Source organism: Chenopodium quinoa, unplaced genomic scaffold, assembly GCF_001683475.1.
Source record: "Chenopodium quinoa cultivar QQ74 unplaced genomic scaffold, ASM168347v1, whole genome shotgun sequence".
In the NCBI taxonomy this organism is placed as follows: Eukaryota; Viridiplantae; Streptophyta; class Magnoliopsida; order Caryophyllales; family Amaranthaceae; genus Chenopodium; species Chenopodium quinoa.
The window spans coordinates 224,633-245,524 of NW_018745067.1; the positions used below are offsets into that span (position 1 = coordinate 224,633).

General features: G+C 35.3%; 1 protein-coding gene and 2 long non-coding RNA genes across 3 annotated transcripts; 1 reads left to right on the plus strand and 2 right to left on the minus strand.

Moving 5' to 3' along the window:
• Nucleotides 1–1,193: 1,193 nt before the first annotated feature.
• Nucleotides 1,194–13,757, plus strand: LOC110709404 (protein ROS1-like). Its single transcript, XM_021887625.1, has 20 exons — nt 1,194–1,634; nt 2,147–3,097; nt 3,730–5,445; nt 5,546–5,971; nt 6,579–6,669; nt 7,014–8,358; nt 8,458–8,537; nt 8,728–8,812; nt 8,895–8,986; nt 9,067–9,135; nt 9,246–9,282; nt 9,362–9,444; nt 10,071–10,556; nt 10,924–10,960; nt 11,039–11,096; nt 11,222–11,361; nt 11,445–11,510; nt 11,594–11,708; nt 11,782–11,820; nt 13,379–13,757. Exons 2-20 carry the CDS (start codon nt 2,350–2,352, stop codon nt 13,498–13,500), a joined length of 5,835 nt encoding a protein of 1,944 aa, XP_021743317.1. The 5' UTR covers nt 1,194–1,634; nt 2,147–2,349; the 3' UTR covers nt 13,501–13,757.
• LOC110709407 lies at nt 6,403–7,007 on the minus strand. Its single transcript, XR_002508930.1, has 2 exons — nt 6,821–7,007; nt 6,403–6,680 (listed from the first exon to the last, which is right to left on the minus strand). It is a non-coding gene; the product is annotated as an uncharacterized LOC110709407 (long non-coding RNA).
• Nucleotides 7,870–16,572, minus strand: LOC110709405. The gene is made up of 5 exons (XR_002508929.1): nt 15,965–16,572; nt 14,809–14,883; nt 14,036–14,116; nt 9,476–9,598; nt 7,870–7,957 (listed from the first exon to the last, which is right to left on the minus strand). It is a non-coding gene; the product is annotated as an uncharacterized LOC110709405 (long non-coding RNA).
• Nucleotides 16,573–20,892: the final 4,320 nt, after the last annotated feature.

A 20,892-nucleotide genomic window follows, 5' to 3' on the forward strand; every position in this document is an offset into this window, starting at 1 on the left:
TGGTTGGAAGGATAAAGCCTGACGCGTGTCGCATCCCCATTGGCTGGGTCTGACGCGCGTCAGGCCAGCTGCCCCCTATTTTTTTTTCCCTTTTTGCCCCTCAAAACGGCGTCGTTTCGCCCTTCTTTAAGGCAAAACGACGTCGTTTTGCAAGCCAGAAGGGAAAAAAAAAAGCGAAGACGCGTGTACGAGTGGGGCCCACTTGTTACTGTTCACGAGTATTTCCCCTCAACTCTTGTGCGTTTTCCATAGCTCTCAACGGTGAGGGTTTTTTCCCTCACTAACGTAATGCTTGGGTATTTTTTTTACACCCTTATTTTTACTCGTGAGGGCTTTTCTCCTCACTGCTGTGAGTGCTCTTACCGATTTTTTGTTATACTTAATATCTTTTTTCGAAAAAGATTGTCTTATTTGACTTTATTAGCCCCACATTACATTATATTTCAAATGTAATGATTGACTATTATTTTTTAGCATTATAGGGAGTTGAAGTAAATCTTTATAGAAATGCCCTGCAAAGAAGATACTTGAAATATATACAAAAGCAGGTAAGAAATCACTTTTAGTAATGTGGGTCCTATATGCAAATATAAAAAGTCTTATCTAATGTGTATGTGTAGATATATGACACTTCTACTTTTTTATTATTAAACTTTGACAATATATTTTATTGCTCTGAGAAGCATATAATAATATTTTCTCTATTTTTTTTTGTTTGATTCAATTTGATTTAATTTTTTACGCTATTTACACATCATTGTTTGATCATCACTTGTGATTTATAGGTAAGAGAAAACATAATTATGAGATTTTATTAAAGATCACCTTAATAAATGCTATCATAATATTCATTTATTTATTTAATTTTTTAATTATAAAATATATTAATGGTTAAATTTATGCATTGACAATCATAATAAATGAAATAGGTCAAATATATGAATAAAAGATATCTCTTAATTGATAAACAGTAGTATCACATGTATTATGCTGAATAATATCCCTTCTTTTTCACATACGCACACGCTAAAAAAACAATAGGAAAAATATTTTAATTGATTTCCAAACCATCAATGGAACAATTAATAATTTATCTACAATAAATAAATTGATACTCTCATGTATATGTAATAATAATAGAAAGATAATAATAAATCACGCATAACATGAAATAATCAAACAAAAATGGAAATGAAGGATATTAAAATCACCGGTATAAATAAAGTTGATACAGAGTATGTTTTGACCATCAAAATCAAATATCACGTGCTAATATGATATGAAGGGGATGGAGAAGTAGTAGCACATGGAAAATTATATTATTGGTTTACCGGGAAAAGGTGTTATTATCAGTTTCAGAGTGAGGTGGGAAAAAAGAGAGAAAAGCTCTACCCTACAAATACAAACAACAAACAATTTCCTACATTACCATTTTATTTACATAATATAATTACATGAAATAAAATAAATAAAGAAAAACCACCACACCCAACCCATTCTTTCTTCTTTTTCTCACATATTTTTTTCTTCTTTTTCTCTCTCTTCTCTGAATGCACAAACTGTTGTTTCACTCCATTTTATCTTTCTCGACCGCTCAAAGGGTGGCAGATCTCCGGCATTGACCCACTTTTCCGGTAACCAGTCACCCTGATTTCATCTTGTTTACCAATTTAAATACTATTTTTTTTTCTGAAAATTTTTAATGTTCATTTTTTTGGGTGTTGTGGAAATTTGCAGACTGAACTGTAAATCACAGTTATATCAGCTGAAGAATGATCAGTTTTTTTGCTTTTTTTTTTTTTTTTTTTTGGAGGGGGGATTTTTACTGATTTTTGCAGCAATAAAAACAGAATAAAATTTGTTTCTTTGATTTTTAATTAATTTTTAATAAATTAAAAAAAAATTATATCGTTCTTCAGCTGGGTTGGAATGCTCTGATCTGAAAGATCTGCTACTTAATTAGCCCAAAATTTTATGATTCTGTGAATCTGGGCTAATTAAAATGCTTCAGCTGTAAATTAATTAATTAAAAAGATTTCTGGGTGTTTTTTTTTTACCATTTCTGTGAACAAATTCAGGGTATTTTTATTCCAAATTTATTGATTTAATTGCTTTCTTGTCTAAACAAATTTCCCCGAATTTGCAGGTTATAAAGGAAAAATGGGTTCAACCTGAAGGAGATTTTGCAGGAGAGCATAGTTTTGGGGAAGAAATAATTTTGGTCAATTCTCTCCAACAACCCATCTAACAAACACAATTTATTTTTTTATTTTTTTTTTATAAAAAATAAAAATAAGTGTTTTTTTTTTTTTTTTTTTTAGAATTTGGGTGAATTTCCCAAAGAGTTGAATGATGGAAAATTACAAAGGAAAATCAATTCCAACTGTAACAGATTTTGGTATAGAAGGGTCATGGATTCCATTAACCCCATTGAAGCCTCATCTTGGACCGATCTATGAAAATGGTGAAGTTGAGAATTATTTGTCAAGATTTTCTCAACAAAATGATCATGCTCAAACTCTTTTATCTTATTCAATTTCTTCTCAAGAAATCAATAATGGTAGTAGCAGTATCCCCAATAGCAGTAGCAATAACCATCACCAACAACACCACCTTTGGGATGATGGTAGTGGTAGATTAGTCAATAATTTACAGAGTAATAATAATGTAGGAGAAATGCAGAGAAGGGGTTTAGAGGATTATCTGCCTACTTGGAATAGCCAAGGTAGGAGAACAAAGGTGGCTTATCCTTCTACAAACCCGACAGTAGCGGCCGCAGCCATGGCGGCCGCTCAGAGTAGTAATAACAGTAGTTACCCTTACTTTAGTTCTTGGGAATCATCAATGCAATGGAGACAAAATGGAGTCGGAGACAGCGGCTCCTCGTCTGCTGCCGCCGCAGCTATGGATCAGTTTGAGAATATGTCATATACAAGTCTGTTAGCCAGGAATGATGCTTCTGGCCTGGGACTGGGAATGGGAAATGCAGCAGTTTATCAACAAGGTTGGGATTATAATCAGCCTCCTGCAGGAAATAATACCAACTTATATGGCAACCCAGTGTACAACCCGATTTTTGGAGGAGAAATGCAAAATTGTAAGTTTTCTTTTGTTTTTACAAAAGCTTTGATTATTAAATTGTTATGTGAAATGAGGTTGTTCTTTTTACCATTTTGCTCTGTATCTCACAACATCCTTACCACACATGCAGACCTCTATAAAGTGGTGGAAAACTTGGGAAAAAACAGTGATGAAGTTTGTTTTGTGATAAATATAAACGGGAAAAAAATTATTATTTTTTTATAAAAAAAAAGGCTAATTTAGTAGGCTGGGGGGTTTGGAGATTGCTAGATCTACCCACATATAAATTAGACATTAAAAAATTAGTGTTGTTAAAGTGGGATTGCACTAATCCTTCGTTTTAGAAAATTAACTATTTTTTTGATGTATGAGATGGGCAGACTCCAAATCATTTTGGGACTAAGGCTTGTTGACCGGGAGGTAGATAATGGTTTTTCTGTAGTATTTGGCCATCTGAATTGGCAAATTGACAAATTAAAAATATATTGTATACGTAGTATATTTTTCGAAAAAAGAAAAAGGGAATACGGTGAATGGATTCTATGCTTGCATATATAATCTCTACTTTTATATTCTAAATACCCTTTTGTTGGATATTACTGTTCTTAACATTTCCACAAGCTGATACTAAGCAATGGTGTGTTGTAGGTGCTTCTCCTCAGCAGTACCAGAGTGTTTATGATGCCAACTCTTCTCAAATCACAAAGCAGGCAAATGGAAATTATTCCAATTTTGCTCCTGCAACTCCAGATTCTCGGTGGAGAATTGACAATAATGTGGCTCCAGGGAACTCACCTTTTGACACTTTTCAAAGACCAAATGAGCAGAACCGGTTGCCGGAGCAAGTTGAACAAGTTGCTGCTGCAGCGATGATCAACCTTCAGACTGTTCATGAAGAAGTCGCTGTTCCCAATACAGAAGAATCATCACCTGGTAAAGTCTCCATAACAGAAGAGAATCACAACCCTGACAAGGGAGGCGACCAAGTTATTGACCTGAACAAGACGCCAATGAAGAAAACTCGGCGAAGAAAGTACACACCGAAGGTTGTAAGCGAAAAGAAGCCTAGACAGACTCCGAAACCCAAAACTCCCAAGCCCACTGATCCCAAGGAGAATGCACAAGTTAAAAGAAAGTATGTGCGGAAGAATAAGGTGAACACACCTTCAGCAACTCCTCTAGAAAGAGAAGCTAAAGCAGGAGAGCAAACACCTGCAGGAGCAACTGAAGCAGGAGAGTTAACACCTACAGGAGAAACCGAAGGAGATTCAAAACCATCGGGACTTGTCACCAAGTCCTGCAGAAAATCCTTAAACTTTGACTTGAATGGACAAGCAGCAGAAAGTAACTTTCCTCATATGTCAAATGAATATTTGTATTCTGAGCCACAGCCAAACAAGGGTGACAATGCAGATACTCTTAGACAGGGAGAAGAATTGATGGTGGAAACATCAAGGGTGTGCAATGGTTATGACCTTAACTATACCCACACTCAGGAACTCAAAAATCACTTCTCACTTCCCACAAAAGACTACCAAAATAGTGCACAGCCTGACCTTATTATCCTCTCAGGGGGGAAAGATGAGGCTCGTCACAATTTGTCAGGGAACAACGATGAGGTTTCATCCAGAAATGATGCTCGTCTGGCACAAAGTCCCAATTCAAGCCCTTGTGCAAGTTCCAACGAACAGAAAAATACAAGAGGATCAAAGAGGAGAAATCCCTGCATGACAGATGTTGCCACTGGAAGTGTGGATGCTGCCACTCACTGTGCCTTATGGCAGCAAAACCGCACAATTTCTGGAAATGCTATAATTGGAGAACTTCACACCTTTCTCTTTCCCGAAATTTGCAAGAAAAAGAGAACTGAGAAGGTACAAAGGACACACATATCAAGCATGCCATGTACTGCTGCTCCATCTGGAGATATCAACCAGGAAGCCGGCACTCATAATCATCCAAGAGTTGATTCCACTGCATCAAAGTACTACTGCAACCCTGCTTCTTATAGAGTAAATGCAATGTCTCATAATCATGCCGGGTTACTTATGGGAAGTGTTGAGAACAGGATGCAGCTATTGAATACTTGGGCTGACATGGGAAGGTTGAAGAAAAAGAGATCAAAAGGTATTACTCGTGTTCGTGATTTGGCCCCACTGATGGGACTTTCATCTGTCTTACCTCCCAAACCAGGACCCAAAGGTCCTCGCAAAAAGAAAATTGATGCTTCAGAACATGGTTACACTGAGGCCCTAGAAGCTGCAAGCACATCAAACCCAAGATCAAAGAGGACATCTAGGAAATCCAACAAGCAATGGGACCTCGTCTTGTATAATGCTAATCAGTCTGCCAGAAAAGCAACAGGTAAATATTAGATAATGGGGTGTTCTGCATCCTCCAAAATGGAATATAACTCTTTATTTTTTAATAGATGGAATATAACTCATTTTTCCACTTGCTGCAGGTTCTATTCCTGCACTACCATGGGCAAGAACCAGCTCCAGCTCCATTGAAGAAATAACTGAAGGAATGAAGCTGCTGGATATCAACAGAGAAGGTTACAGCACTCCACTTCTAGAACGGAATGCACTGGTCCCATATCGGGCAAAGAAGCAGGCCAAAAATGCGAGAAATGCACTAGTTGTTTATGGGAGAGATGGGACTATGGTGCCATTTGATGGTCCCTTTGATCCTGTTAGGAAGAGGTGTCAACGAGCTAAAGTTGACCTTGATGATGAGACCACTAAAGTGTGGAGACTTCTTCTCGAAAACATTGACAATAAAGGTGTTGATGGAACTGATGAGGATAAAGCAAAATGGTGGGAAAATGAACGAAGTGTTTTCCATGGGCGTGTGGACTCATTCATAGCCCGCATGCGTCTTGTTCAAGGTATGACTTAAAATCCTTTTGATCTATCTATTCTTTATGTTTCATTATAATAGATACCAATATGATTCTTTCTAAAGAAAAGAAAATACGAATCACAAAGAGAGAAGCTCAAGTACATTCCTAAAGGGCTGGCTTGCACGATTGTAAATCCCAAACTAATACTAAAGCCTTTCAATTGAAATTTAGAACTTTAAACATCTCCGAGTCCAAAGTCTAATACAATTTAAACCTTGATGCTAACTTTTTTACAAGACAATGCAACTTTGCAGAATAAAGAATAAACATATACTACCGACTCAAAAGTTAATATAAGGTATTAATTATTTAGCAAAAAGATGTAAACACATTTATATGCTAATAATTATGTGTTGCAACTCCATCAGCTTTGAGCCTATGAATACATTTCGTTCAGTGTGAGTAGAGATTAAGCATTATCCGTTAATCAATTTTCAATTTAGACATGCATCATCATCAATAATGATTGAATTCATAACACGGGTTTCAAAGCTTAGAAACTTACATAAAAGCTGAAATTATAGTATACCATAATTTACCTTCAGCCAAGAGTAATGAAGTTGGTCACTAACAACATGTTTGCTTTATACAGGAGATAGACGCTTCACTCCTTGGAAAGGATCTGTTCTGGACTCTGTTATTGGAGTCTTTCTTACTCAGAATGTATCAGACCATCTCTCTAGGTAAGACCATGCTGAAATAGAGAGATCATTATATTCCACTAAGAACATGCTTGGGTAGGGGTAAAGAATAAAAAGGTTAAATAGACAAATAACAGAGCAGGTAAATGGGTGGAAATTGTGATTGATTAAAGAGGGATCCAGAAATTAATACCCTTTTGGGGGGATTATTATTACTCTGAGGAGGGGGAGTTATTACCCATCTTCCCTCTATCTCTTCCTCCTCCCTTGTCAAACACCACTTCCACTCATCTTCCCTATTTAATTTAGTTGTCATCCCTTGAATTCTTAATTCTACTTTAATCATGCCCTGAATGAGAAGTATCTTAAATCTTGTTTGATTGCAGTTCTGCTTTCATGGCAATGGCCGCTCATTTTCCCCTCAAGTCAGAAGGAAGTGAAAGCAACCTTTCAGAGGAGTCAACAACTGCTTTGGTTGTTGAGCCAGATGTTTGTATAATTGAACCAGAGGAAAGCATTACTTGGAACAAGAAGACAGTAGATCAGACAATTTTGAATACTAGGATTATCCATGAAATTGACCATAGTGAAGAGAAGGTAGTTGTCAATAGCAAAGAATTGACTGGAAGAGCTCCTGGTTCAGTTAGCCCGAAGGACTACTCCAGTGAAAGCAGTGAAAAAACCCCCAATAACTCAATAGTCGATAATGCTAATAGCCAGACTACAGAGACAGAGACAGCAAGTGCCTTAGGAGATGATAGAGCAAAAGATGATGCAACTTCATCACAACACTCAGTAGTGTCATCCCAGAACTCCATCAACTCTCCAAATCTGCAGACTGCTGGAACCATGAGCATCTTTTCAGAGAACTATATAAATACACAGCCTCTAATAACTAGCTCCCAATCCAATTATTTTGATTGTTCCACCCCATTTCTGAGTTTACTAAAGATGGCAGAGAGTCCCTTCCTTAATGAATCTTACAGTCAAACCCAACAAGATCCACTAGAGTGCATCAATCATGTAACAAAAAGTTCTCCAGAAGCACAAGGAATCTGCTCAAACGACCAGTTGAATCTGAATTTTCAATTACCAGATGCAGATAGCAGATCTCCCGATACATCAAGAAAAGATGAGAACAGCTCACCAACAGAACAAAGCAATCTGACTACAGAATCAACAGTGCAACAACTTACACAAGAGAAAATTTCAGATAGCATTCCAAGATCTTTTCCAGAAAATATACGCTCATTTTATGTTCTTGAGGGTGATAATATGGTTATGCAGTCACAAAATCAGTTGGCAAAGGAACCATCAGATAATGCTTCATCTGCAAATGTTCAAACAAGTTCAAATTGGAAAGGAGCAAACTTGAAAAATCAAGTAAATGCTGATGTTACTGAAAGTACTGCAGAATTGAAAAGGGCGAACACTGATAAAAAATTAGTTGAAAAAATCTCAGTACAGACATATGCAGCAGGTGGATTGTCAGAGATAACAAATGCAAATTCTAGCAAACCTGGTAAAGGAAAGGCAGGAAAGGTAAAGGCTGATGCATTTGACTGGGACAGTTTGCGAAAACAAGCAGAGCCTAATGGTATAAAAAAAGAAAGACCAGCAAACACAAGGGACTCTCTAGACTGGGAAGCAGTAAGACATGCTGATGTGAATGAAATTGCTGAAACCATTAAGGAGAGGGGCATGAACAACATGCTTGCAGAACGGATAAAGGTGACATCTTATTAATCAAATATTTGGCTTGTACAAGTTTTGTCTAAGTTCAATCCCATAAATTGTTTGCATCATTGCTAATCCCAAATAATTGTACAGGCTCTATTGGACAGGCTGGTCAAGGATCATGGCAGTACTGACATGGAATGGCTGAGAGATATTCCCCCAGACAAAGCAAAGTAAGAGAATTAATCAAATAATGAAATGCCTACATAATAACAGCTAATTTTATGCTTCGTGCTTAATTATGTAACAATTAATGCTAATACATGAATTCCATACACTATTGTAAATTTACATTCTACTTAAACAGTCATGACATAAACTACCACTAACCGCATAATGCCCAATTTCTTGTTAATGATTCAGAGAATACCTATTGAGCTTTAGAGGGTTGGGATTGAAGAGTGTAGAATGTGTGCGACTTTTGACACTGCACCATCTTGCTTTCCCCGTAAGTCTACATCAATTTCATTCAAAAATAATTTTTTTTAGAAAGAATTATTTCATACTGACTGGGGGCTATATTTATTTAGGTTGACACCAACGTTGGACGAATAGCTGTACGGCTAGGATGGGTTCCGCTTCAACCCCTACCGGAGTCGCTTCAATTGCATCTTTTAGAAATGTAAGTTGTACAAAGTCAATGTTTACTACAGTGTTAATGACTCCTTTCAAAAGATGTTTTAACACCATTTGCTGCATCAGGTACCCTATCTTAGAGTCCATTCAAAAGTACTTGTGGCCACGGCTTTGCAAGCTTGACCAAAAGACTTTGTAAGAACAATATTATATTGATGTTATTTTTCTTTTTAATTTGATTATTGCATTCATTAATTTAATGAATAAAATTTAACCATTGGTAAATGTCATTATATGTGATTCAGGTATGAATTGCACTATCACTTGATCACTTTTGGAAAGGTACATTGATATCGAAAAAGCTTCTTAGCGTTTGTTTTCGTTAATAGATCATAACAGGATTATATTGTAATACACGCAGGTATTTTGCACCAAAAGGCAGCCTAATTGCAATGCCTGTCCCTTGAGAGGAGAGTGCAGACATTTTGCCAGTGCATTTGCAAGGTTAGTATTCCATCTGATCTAATCAATTTACCTTACAAGGTATTGAACAATAGGCATCAAGCGGATGGTTGTAACAGCTGTCAGCTTCCTTGGAAAACCTCTTTATGAACTTGGAACAGAGCAGATTGCCACTAGACACTTTTATCTGCAAACCCTACCAACACCATAAAAGAAATGAGAATGAAGTTAGAGATATTTTATAGTCGTTATAAAAATAATTACACAAGCTTTAAGCTAGGGTGAAACATATACAAGCATTATCCTAGGACAAAACACACACACTAGAGGGTGAAAAGTATACAACTACAGACTCAAATCTCATACGGCACCTTATATATATATATATATATATATATATATATTAAAAAAAATAATAATAAAAAAAATATATATGTTATAAAAAAAAAAGAAAAAAAAGAAGGGATTTTCATGCCTAGGGTATAAACTCAAATTTCCAAGGTACCGGATCGTGAAACAGTTCAATAGAACTGGATGGATTATAGAAAAACTATTTGCTTGCACTGCAAATTAGTATTGCCAAACAAGTTTCCAAATTATACGTAATGCTACTAACTACCTTGTAACCAAACTTTTATAATTGGGTAAATATTTATTGTTGGCTGCAGTGCTAGATTTGCCCTTCCAGGGCCAGAAGAAAGAAGCATTATGCCTTCAAGTGGGGGCAGTTCAGCACATCCAAATCCACAAGCTAGCACCAATTTTTTGCCTTTGCCCCCCTCTTATTCACAAAGCAACTGCAATAATGGTGCTCATCCAAGTGCAGTTTCATCTTCCCCACTGGCACTACCCTCGCCACAGACAATCAATCAACTAGAGAGGCAATCTGAAATTAGGAACTGTGAACCGATAGTTGAAGTACCAGCATCACCAGAACCAGAACCAGAGCAGGAACATACATTATGTGATATTGAAGACTACGAAGATCCTGATGAAATACCTACAATTAAGCTCAATATGAAAGAATTCTCTCGAACTCTACAAAATTACATGGATGGAAATTCAAATGCTTTGGTGGCATTAACACCTGAAGCTGCTTCAATTCCAACACCAAAGCTCAAGAATATTAGCCGACTGAGAACAGAGCATCATGTGTAAGTTAACAACTCTACCCTGCAGAGTATTGCTGTAGTGCTTTCTCCTTTTAAATCAATGAATATTTGAATTTTACTGTAACATAAAAACAAAATTTCCTAATCTAGGTCAATAATTAAGGCAAGTTGGATATAGTATGAAAATTATAGTTTTCACACCTGTTTTAGCTGGTGTATATGTTTAAGAATTAAACAGAAACCAAACAGCTATTTTTCATGCAAACTTCTAGCTACACTCTGCTTTCAACTGACAGTATGTGATTCAAGAAAATTTCATTTAAAGTCAAGTCCCTTCTCAAGAAATATATGACTGTTTTCTATGTAATAGATTTAGTTCCACTAACTGTCTTCTGAATGACATTTGCAGCTATGAACTTCCCGACGCACATCCTCTCTTGAAAGGGGTAAGCTAATTATAAATTGCATTATCTATGTACACTTTTTACCTTGGTTACTTTCTCATGATAGCTGCACAATTGCAGTTGGACAAAAGAGAGCCTGACGATCCATGTTCATACCTACTTGCAATATGGACTCCAGGTAAGTACAATTAGTGTACATATATTATCACGGTGATTCTACTGAGGATAGTCAAGGGGGCTAGTCCTGTTCCAGTTTTCATCTCACTAACTTACTTGTGACATACTAATTGATGCCCAAAATAGGTGAGACTGCAAGCTCTATTGAACCTCCTGAAAGAAAATGTCATTCTGAAGATCCCAGCATATTGTGCAATGAGGAGACATGTTCTTATTGCAGCAGTCAGCGGGAAGCAAACTCCAAGACTGTACGGGGTACACTTCTGGTAAGAGATCAGATATTTTGTATACCTTCATTTGTCATACATGTCATGTAGAGTACTAAATCTTGCCACAATCCATTATTCAGATACCATGCAGAACTGCAATGAGAGGCAGCTTCCCACTGAATGGAACATATTTCCAAGTGAATGAGGTATGTTCAGTCAATTGGGTTCATCAGAACATTAAATCTTTTGCTGCTCATTCTCCCATACTTAGCTTATTAATCGTATGCAGGTATTTGCTGACCATGAATCCAGTCTTAATCCAATTCCAGTCCCCAGGACTTGGTTATGGAACCTTCCAAGACGTACTGTTTATTTTGGAACATCAATTCCAACCATATTTAGAGGTACTGAAAGAAAAATTGTTTGAATTCGCATGTGTGGGTATTCTTCATTCTAATTTCTAAACTTTTCGCCCAGGTCTGACCACTGAAGACATTCAACATTGCTTCTGGAGAGGTATCCAACTATGGCAATGAATCCTTGAGCAATATAATCACATATATTTCCCTCTCCTGTAATTCTTTCCATTTCACCACACAGCTAGAAATATAAATGAAGAGAAATATATTTTTGACATAAATATAATCACTGCTCAGCTCTTACAATAAGGATAAAAAAAAAAACCACACAACTATAGTTCAAAGTATATTAAAATTTAGTTTGACTCTTTAAGAAGTTTGGAAAAAGTAACAACGTTAGCGGCCTTCACCTCCTACCACACCTTCTAACAGATGTGTATTCCCCTACTTGGCTGCCTCTATACGAGTAAGAGCAATGCACAATCTTCAATACAATAAACCCATTCTCAAGTATAAATCTCTTAAAGATGAACAGCCGACACTGAGTACACAAGAGACAATGTTCCTTTGTCCATCCCGCCCCTTAATTTACTAAAGAGCACTGAGAATTTTTTCTTCACTTGGTCGGCTACTTTCTAAGCTTCTATCTATCTTCCTTTATATGCACTAACACCTTACAACTTCCTTTCTAAAAACAGTCCTTTGCTTGCCCAATCATTAATTTGTGTTAGGCAGTTAAAAAGAGGCATGGGAATAATGTTAGTTCTAAGCTCATCTCTTAATTGTTGTTGACAAGAGCATCCTCCAACCATCATCCTCAACAATTTGCAACTACCTTTATTAGAAAGAAAATGCTATCACGTTCAAACTTCAATACTACCTTCTTTGTGCCATGTCAACATCATTAATATGGTGGGGAGGGAATGAAAGGTTTTGAAAACCTGTTGTTTTTTTAGACACCAAATAATCTGCCCACCCCTGCATAGAATGAGGCAGTCTGTGGGAACCAAGGGGTGAGATTAAAGGACCTAAGTCTGCCTCTGTAATGCATCCACGTATCAGGAGCCAGGAAGACTAGATTCAGGGTTCAGTTTATGAAGCAGTTAAATACCCTATTTGACACTGTCACTGTTAAAACTTTTTTCTTCTTTCTCTCTATTCCAGTTCCCAGCCCCCACTAAGGTTCTTAGTGACGACAACATGCTTAAACTCATTTTTTTCGATTGCATATGAGCCTGACTTTGTGTTAGATTTAATAGAAATCAGTAATGCATAAACTGGATATACCTTGTTGGTACTTTCCATCATGAATAATCTCTAAAAGTAGAAGCTGCTTAAATTGTTGACATGGATTGCAAAACTTGGATTCTTGCACAAATCCAGTTATCATAATGGTTTTCAAACAGATTTTTAGCCCTGTGAACCTCATTTTGCATCATACTAAAATTTTATAGTTTTCCTGATTCAGCTATATTTTCATATTTCATATAACCTTTTTTGGAAAATAGTAATAAGTAACAAAATACTTTGTAGTAAAAAGTGATAGAAAATAGCTTATTGCAAATTTTGATAGTGTTTGGTAAATTAAAAATAATGAAAGTAATTTGAATTCTAGGGGGAAAATGCATAAATATGATTTAAGTGTGTAAAACTCTACGCACACCAACCAGTATATGAAAATTATATGTTCATGCTTAATTTTAATGTCAATGCAGGATTTGTTTGTGTGAGGGGATTTGATAAAAAACAAAGGGCACCTCGTCCACTCATGGCCAGATTGCATTTTCCAGCCAGCAGGATGACTAGAGGGGCAAAAGGTAAGACATATGATGAGTAGGTGACCATGTACTGACAATTGATGTCACAGAAATGTCAGTGAGGTTATAGAGGGAATAGCATCATATGGAATTAGGAAATGTATCAAGATAATGACCTTGTACATCATTTACATAGATTGTAGGCAATTTAAATTCATGCTCGAATTGAGCAAGTTTTCTGCAGCAGGAGAATATAGCACAGAATTGAGATCAACATATGTGAATACACTACTTCATGACAGACACATTGAGATAAGAAAGATGTTCTCAGTGAAAATTCAGCATCCGACAATGTTATGCAGTGTTGTCAAGACATAGTTAAATAGTGTATAGAATAACAAGTTGGTAAAAAAATTTAGCAGATAAATTATGTCAAATTGTACATCAGTTATAGATAGCAGATGAAAGCAACAAAGCTCTTGAAAAAACATTTCATTTTTTTGTGTCAAAAAAAAAAAAAAAAAAAAAAACAAATCATTTTCATGGGCTATGGCTTATAATGTTACACGTAGGTGAAACACAAAATTGTTAAATCTGAGTGAGAAAGTATCTTACCAGCAAATCCCGAAGTTTGTATGTTAGGTTGAAGTGATTTCCCTATCTTCTGAAAGGATGAATATCTGACAAGCTGCAAGCCTGCAACAGGGAGGACTTGGAGTTAATATCATCTAGCACAGTTAAAAACTTCAACGCATCCAACAAAATCATAAGCTCAACGCAATTGTCACTACACAGTAAATCAAGATGCAGTGGTACACGGATGCATGCAAACTAAATTGTATGCCATGATCTAACTTTGAGGTTAAAGTTTCAAATTAGCTTTTTGCTGAAAATCTTAGTTAAAAACCAACTAATAACGGTAATAAATAAGCAATGAACACGGTTAGTAAAAAAAGAAAGTTTGAGGCAAACCGTGGAAGACAGTAGGAAGCATATTTCACACATCACAATTGAAAACAAATTCACTGTGTTACCCAGACTCTTCATTATGACACGAGAAATGTTCACAATATAGTCATGTTACACACTTGGACAAGAACATGACAGGTTTAACATTGACAGAAGATCGAAACATCTGTCCAAGATAACCTGGTTTATAAACCAAGATAAACCTTGTTCTTTTTCTGTTTTTGAAAGGAGATAAGCCTTATTCTAGGTACACTAATGTGTGTAAGATGGTTTTTGCAAAAAGTCAATGCTTTTGCTTTCTGTTGTAAACATGATACTTGGAACCATAATCAAAGGCTCTATAAATATAATAACCATATGGGTTTCATGTATCCATTAGATATATTATTGAGAAAGTAAATAAAGAAAATGCATTCTACCTTTGACTGGCTTCTAAATTGGTTCAAAATTTGCCTCACATTCCGGGAAGATTCATCATTCAACAAGCCCCGAATCTGCAAGAAAATAAAAGATTAGTAGTTCAGTGAGTTCTCACTACCTAAACAATGCAACACAACATAGCCTGAGTTTCAATCATGTAAGATCGAGTTGCTACACAGGAACCAAGTGTCTTCGCGAGCAAAGATTCTAAACATTTGTAGCAACACACAAGCAACAAAAAAGAGCATAGAATCGAGCAAACAATTAGCTTAGTCTTACTAAAAACAACAGTACAGCCTTGATACTTTCCAAGGCACATTTAAAGTCTAGGTTTAGCATTGAATAGTATCAATTACTCCTATTACTCATATGTGTAACCGCTTATACACTTCACTAGCAAATTGCAACCCACCATCTCCACCACAAGGTAAATTTAAATAAATTAATTAAAGGCTATTTATTTTTTTTTTTTTTTTTTTTTTTTTTTTTTGAGTTTATCCCTTTTGTTCAACTGGTTCAGTTACTTCAGTCGCTGCCGCTGGCTTCATAAAAACCCTAGAAAACTTCGAATTCAAGTTGAAGAGATTATTTAATCGCTTCGGATTTTATTTGAACATTCAACAATGGTTAACTTCTAAGTTCTAACAGATTTAGTCGCCGCCTTTTTGACGAATTATAAAGCAAGCTTAAGCACAAATCTATAATGTTTGAGATTCAAGTCCACCAGATCATTAGAATACAAATTTTAATCGCCGTCTTTCCCACACAATAAAAGTAATTAACCTAGAATTTTAAATAAAATAAATAAATAAAGCAAACAAACAGACTGAAAGTCTAAAAATCAAATTGACCAGATCAATTAGTTGCATTAGATTCTAGATGAACCTTCAAAAATAGTGAACTTCACCGTCCAACAATATTTCTAGAAAATTCGAAAATCAAGTTAAACAGATCAATTAAATTGCTTCAGATTCAATATAAACCTCCGAAGTTAACAAAAATAAAACTGAAATAATCCAAGCATCAAACTGTAATATTTTCGAGAAAAATCAAACAACTTCAATTTGTTAAAAGTGCGATTATGAAATTAATGGAGGAATCAATCTAAAACGAAAATCGAAGTTTTGGAAATCGAAAATCGACATACGCACGTACCTGCTCGTGTTCTGGTAGAAAGGAAAGAAGACGAAGACGCCGCCATTAGAGTGATGAGCGGAGGAGAGAGAAAGAGAAGTGAAGGGAAGAAAAGAGCGATTTTGAGGTTTTAATGAGTTTTGCCGCTCTTTTTTTATTTTCAAGTTCCCTCCAACTTTTTAAAGCCCGCCATGGATTTGTGAATTTTGGACGCGGAGAAGACGGTAATTTGAGGTGAGTTTTGTCTCTTTATTTGAGTATTGATGACTGAAAGTTGTAGGGCATGTTCGACAATCTTTTTGGATAATTTTTTATATTTTTATCGAGTTAAAACTTTATCGGATTTTATTTTTGGGTTCATAATTTATTCTCTTCATTTTTTAAGTGATATTTTCTTCGTATATTCTTAGCTGCACATTGGTACAGCTAAGCTGGCTGCACCACCCTCTAAATACAATTATGGAGTATTTTCTAGTAAAATACACCCGACGTTTATCTTCCTCCTTCAATACTTGTTGATCCAAATCATCCATTGCTCCATATTCTTCCTTCCATAATTTTAATACTTTTCAAATCTATATTTTGTTTCTTATTTCATTTTTTAGTGCTTAATTAATTAATCAAGCTATTGAATGATGATTCCTTACAAGTCACGATGAATTGCTTTCTCCAATAATTTCTCTCTCCTCAAGTACTTATTTCCCTTTCTCCTCAAATATTTCATTTATAATTGTAATTTGCATGATTGTGTTGATCTTTTTGAGTTTTTGTTTAATTATTTGAATTCTTATGAATTTGTAATAATTATTAATTAAATGGTTTAAACAAAAAAAGAGAGAGAGATAGATGATTTTGGTAATTTCCTCTCTCCTCTTTTTTATAGTCATTTTATTCCCAATTATGTTATATAAAAAAAATAATAAAATAAAAGGTGTACTCCGTATCAGTTTTTACCACATACCACTGAGTTAAAGCTTAATTCACTATATACCACCAAAAAACTTTCTAATACATCAAATACCACTCAGTTAATGTGCATTAACACAAAATGCCTTTTCTAGTAACTTCCTTTAGTTTGCCGTTTAGAGTAATTTACCATTATGCCCTTATACATCCAACTGGCGCCATTGATAGGGTTGACTCCCCCAAACATCACATTTCCACTTCGAAAAAATTGACCCCCATTTCCCCTTTCCATTGAAGCGTCTCTGTGTTCTTCTCCATTAAAGTTGAACCCCAAAATCAATCAAAAAGCTTCAAACTTTCTTTGATCTAAGGTGTACATTGCTACTAGGACAGTAAATTGGGGCTTTCGATTGAACAAAGAAGCAGCTTGGTGAGGTTTGAGAAAGAGAAAGGTGTACGTTACTGAATTACACTCCTAATTCGCACCTGGGCTCGATTAAGCTTACGCAAGGTAATATTGTCCTTATCAATTGGTTTTCGAGCTTTAATTTTGTTGTTTTTTTTTTGTGAAGTTGAGTTAGGGTTAGGGTTTATTCGACAATGATTATGTTAGTTTGGTTGTTATGATATTAAGTTCGAATTTGAATTATTTAGGTTAAGTTTGATGTGTTGTATGCGAATTGTTTGGAGTGTGATGTTAAATGTTGATGTTTATTATTCATTCTTAGGATGAGTGCACTGTGGTTGTTAGTTTGTTCGCTAGGTGGTACTTTTGATGTTAGGGTGGATGACACTGATAAGACCAATTTGATGGAGTTATTTGAGTATATGTTTGAGGATTTAGTGAAGCAGTTTTCATCCCTAAATACTTCACCTTGTTTGTGAGTAAACTTAGAACTAATCATAAGTTAGAGTTAGTTGATGATGGGGCAATGTTGAAAATGTGGGAGTGGAATGAATAGAAGGATGAAATAGAATTGTTCATAGAAGAGACAGGACAACCATCTATTGTGTTCCAGTCTGCAGAAGTTAGTTAGACAAGAACTTTGAAGAACAAGGCTGAACAAATTAGGCAGAAGGAGGAAGAGAATAGGTGTAATACCTCGTATTTTTATACGTATTTTATTTAAAATATGTATTTTATAAAGGTATTTAAATAATTTTAATATTTTAATTATGGTATTTTAATTATTTATCCTATATAAGTTTGGAAATATTTTTTATTAAAGGAAAGTTTGTTTAATTATTTATTTTATAAAGTTGGGGTTTTATTTTAGGAAAGTATGATTTTAACAAGTTTTATTAGAGAAGGGATTAGGAAAAACTAAAAGAGGAAATTTTAGGGTAAAATGGGTGGAAGAGAAGGGGTATAAATATCCCTCTTATGAGGCAAATCAACTTTGCTCAGAGTGGAGAAAACCCAAGGTAACTTCTCTCCCTTTTCTCTTTATTTTTTTTTCTTTTTTTCCTCTTTTCCCTTCCCCTTTTTGCACGGCCGGACCACCACTGCGCACCACTGGCGCACAGCCAGTAGCCGCGGCGGCACAGGCAGGGGCGGCAGCAGCCCAGCCGTGCCGTGGTGGCTGCTGCCGCCACTTGCAGTTCCCGAAAAAAAAAACTTTCTTGTTTAAAACTAATCTATGCTTAAATCTATTTGTTAATTATGAGTTTTGGGATTTAATTTTGATGTTTGATTATAATAATTATGTTGATTAATTTTCAGATTTTGTTTTTAATTAAAAAAGCCCCAATTTTTGAAACCCTAGATTCTTGATTTATGAATTATTGAAAAAATATGATGTATTACGGGTTAGATATTCGATTAAAGTGTTTTAAGACTAATTTACAGCAAGTTTTAATTAAAATAAAGTGCTGGAATTTTATGTAGAGCACTTAATATTATGTTTCTTGAAGAAATTTCAATTACCCATTAATTCACTAGTAAAATTCGGCTAAATTGCGACCGTTTTTCTACGACCGTCTGGAAAACGGTCGCAAATTATGAAATTTACGACCGTTTTTTATGCGATCGTAATATTACGACTGCTTTGACAACGGCCACAAATTTGCGACCGTTTTGCGACCGTTTTTAGCCTTTTAGACGGTCGCTAGGATGTTTGAACCATTAAAAATAATTCTAAATTAAATTAAATAGTTTGCGACCGTCAAAGACGGTCGTAAATGTCATAATCTGCGACCGTCAAAGAGACGGTCGTAAATGTCATAATCTGCGACCGTCAAATAGACGGTTGCAAATGTCAGAATATGCGACCGCCTCTAAAACGGTCGCAGATTTCTAATTTTGCGACCATTTTAGCGGTTGTAATTTTTTTTATAATTTTTAAAATAGGGGTATATAAGGGATGAAAACTTACACTAACCCTAATTTTTTCACAGCCGCTACTCCTCCTTCATTTTCTTATCTCCTCTCTTTCCTTCTCACGTTCCTCCTCTCTCTAATTCTCTTTCTCTTTCTCTAAATTTCCTCCCGTACTCTTTCCTCTTCTCCTTCTCGTTTTCTTTCCACACTTTCCTCCATCTCTGTTTCTTTGTTTCTTCTTCATTTTATCTTGTTCTTAGGATTTCTGTCAACTAATGAATTGTGGTGTTGTAGTTTCGTCAAAGTTTGGTATTAATGGTCAAATTCGACCATAAAAATTCCAGATCTGGAGTTTTTATGGTCGAATTTGACCATATAAACCTAAAGAGGAGGAAGTTTTGTGAAAGGTATGTGTTTCTTCTTTGAATTTTTATTATATTTCTATTTATTCTCAATTTTTGTTGTTTTATTTTGTTCTCTAATTTCCATGATTGTTCATTTTTTTCCGATTTTTGTTTGTGTTTTTGTTTGAGTTTTGGTTCGATTTTTGTGTGTTTTTGTTTGAGTTTTGGTTCGAATTTTTGTTGATTTTGTTCAAATAGTGGTTCAATTTTTGTCGAAATTGTGTGATAGTTCGAATTTTTGTGGGTTTTTTTGAGTTGAATTTTTGTTCAAATTTTTGCTTAGTGTTTGTGGGTTTGATTTGTGTTCGTATTTTTTTCTGATTTTTATTTAATTTTGGTGCATTTTATTTGTGGGTTAAATTGTTTTGATTAATTTATGTTGTTTTTTTTTTCGAGTTTTTGTTTGATTTTTGTAAATTTGTTCGAAATTATATGGGTTGTTTTTGTTGGTTTAATTAGATGTTTTTGTTGGTTCAATTTCTGGGTTAATTTTTTTTATATAAATTTATGTTTTTTTGGGTTAAGGGTGGGTGGGTGGTGGTGGGTATTAATGGTTGAAGGTGGGCGAAGGTGATGGTGGGTAGAGGGCGGGGGCTAGTGGTTGTTTAGGGTGGGCAGTGGTGATGGCTTGGGTGGGATCTAGTTTCGATGGATCTGGGTCAAGGGTGAGTAGGTGATGGGTCTGTTTTCTTTTTTTTTTTTGTTTTTTTTATAACTTTTAGCGACCTTTTTTTTTTGTTTTTTTTATAACTTTTAGCGACCGCGGTCGCTAATTTCAAGATTTGCGACCGTTTCATAAAGTGGTCGTAATTATTAATATTTCCGAAACAAAATTCGAAAAAATTCCATTTTTCGTTGAAAATAGTAAAAACGGTCGCAAAAAATCTGCGACCGTCAAACGGTCGTAATTTTGTTTTTTTGCGACCAAGAGAATAACGATTGCCATGTTACGACCTTTAACGATCGCAATTATGTTTTGCGACCGATTTTGCTATTTTCTGCGACCGTTTGAGGTGGTCGCAATTTGGCTAAATTTTAGTAGTGAATTGGGACTTAAGTATGGTGTTTTAAATATAATTTCAGCTTATTTTAATTAAACTATGGGGGTTTTCTTTTATAATAGTATATATAGCTGGAAATTTTTTTAGAGTGGATTTTAATACTCTATTATGATTTTAATATGTAGGAGACTTTGAAGTAAGCAATTTCTATTAGTCGTGGCGATTTTAAGATCGTACTCAAGGTACGTTCGCGTACTTAGCATATTTTGGTGATGTAGTATCATGTTAGGCTTGATTTCAATAAATTACAAGTAGTAT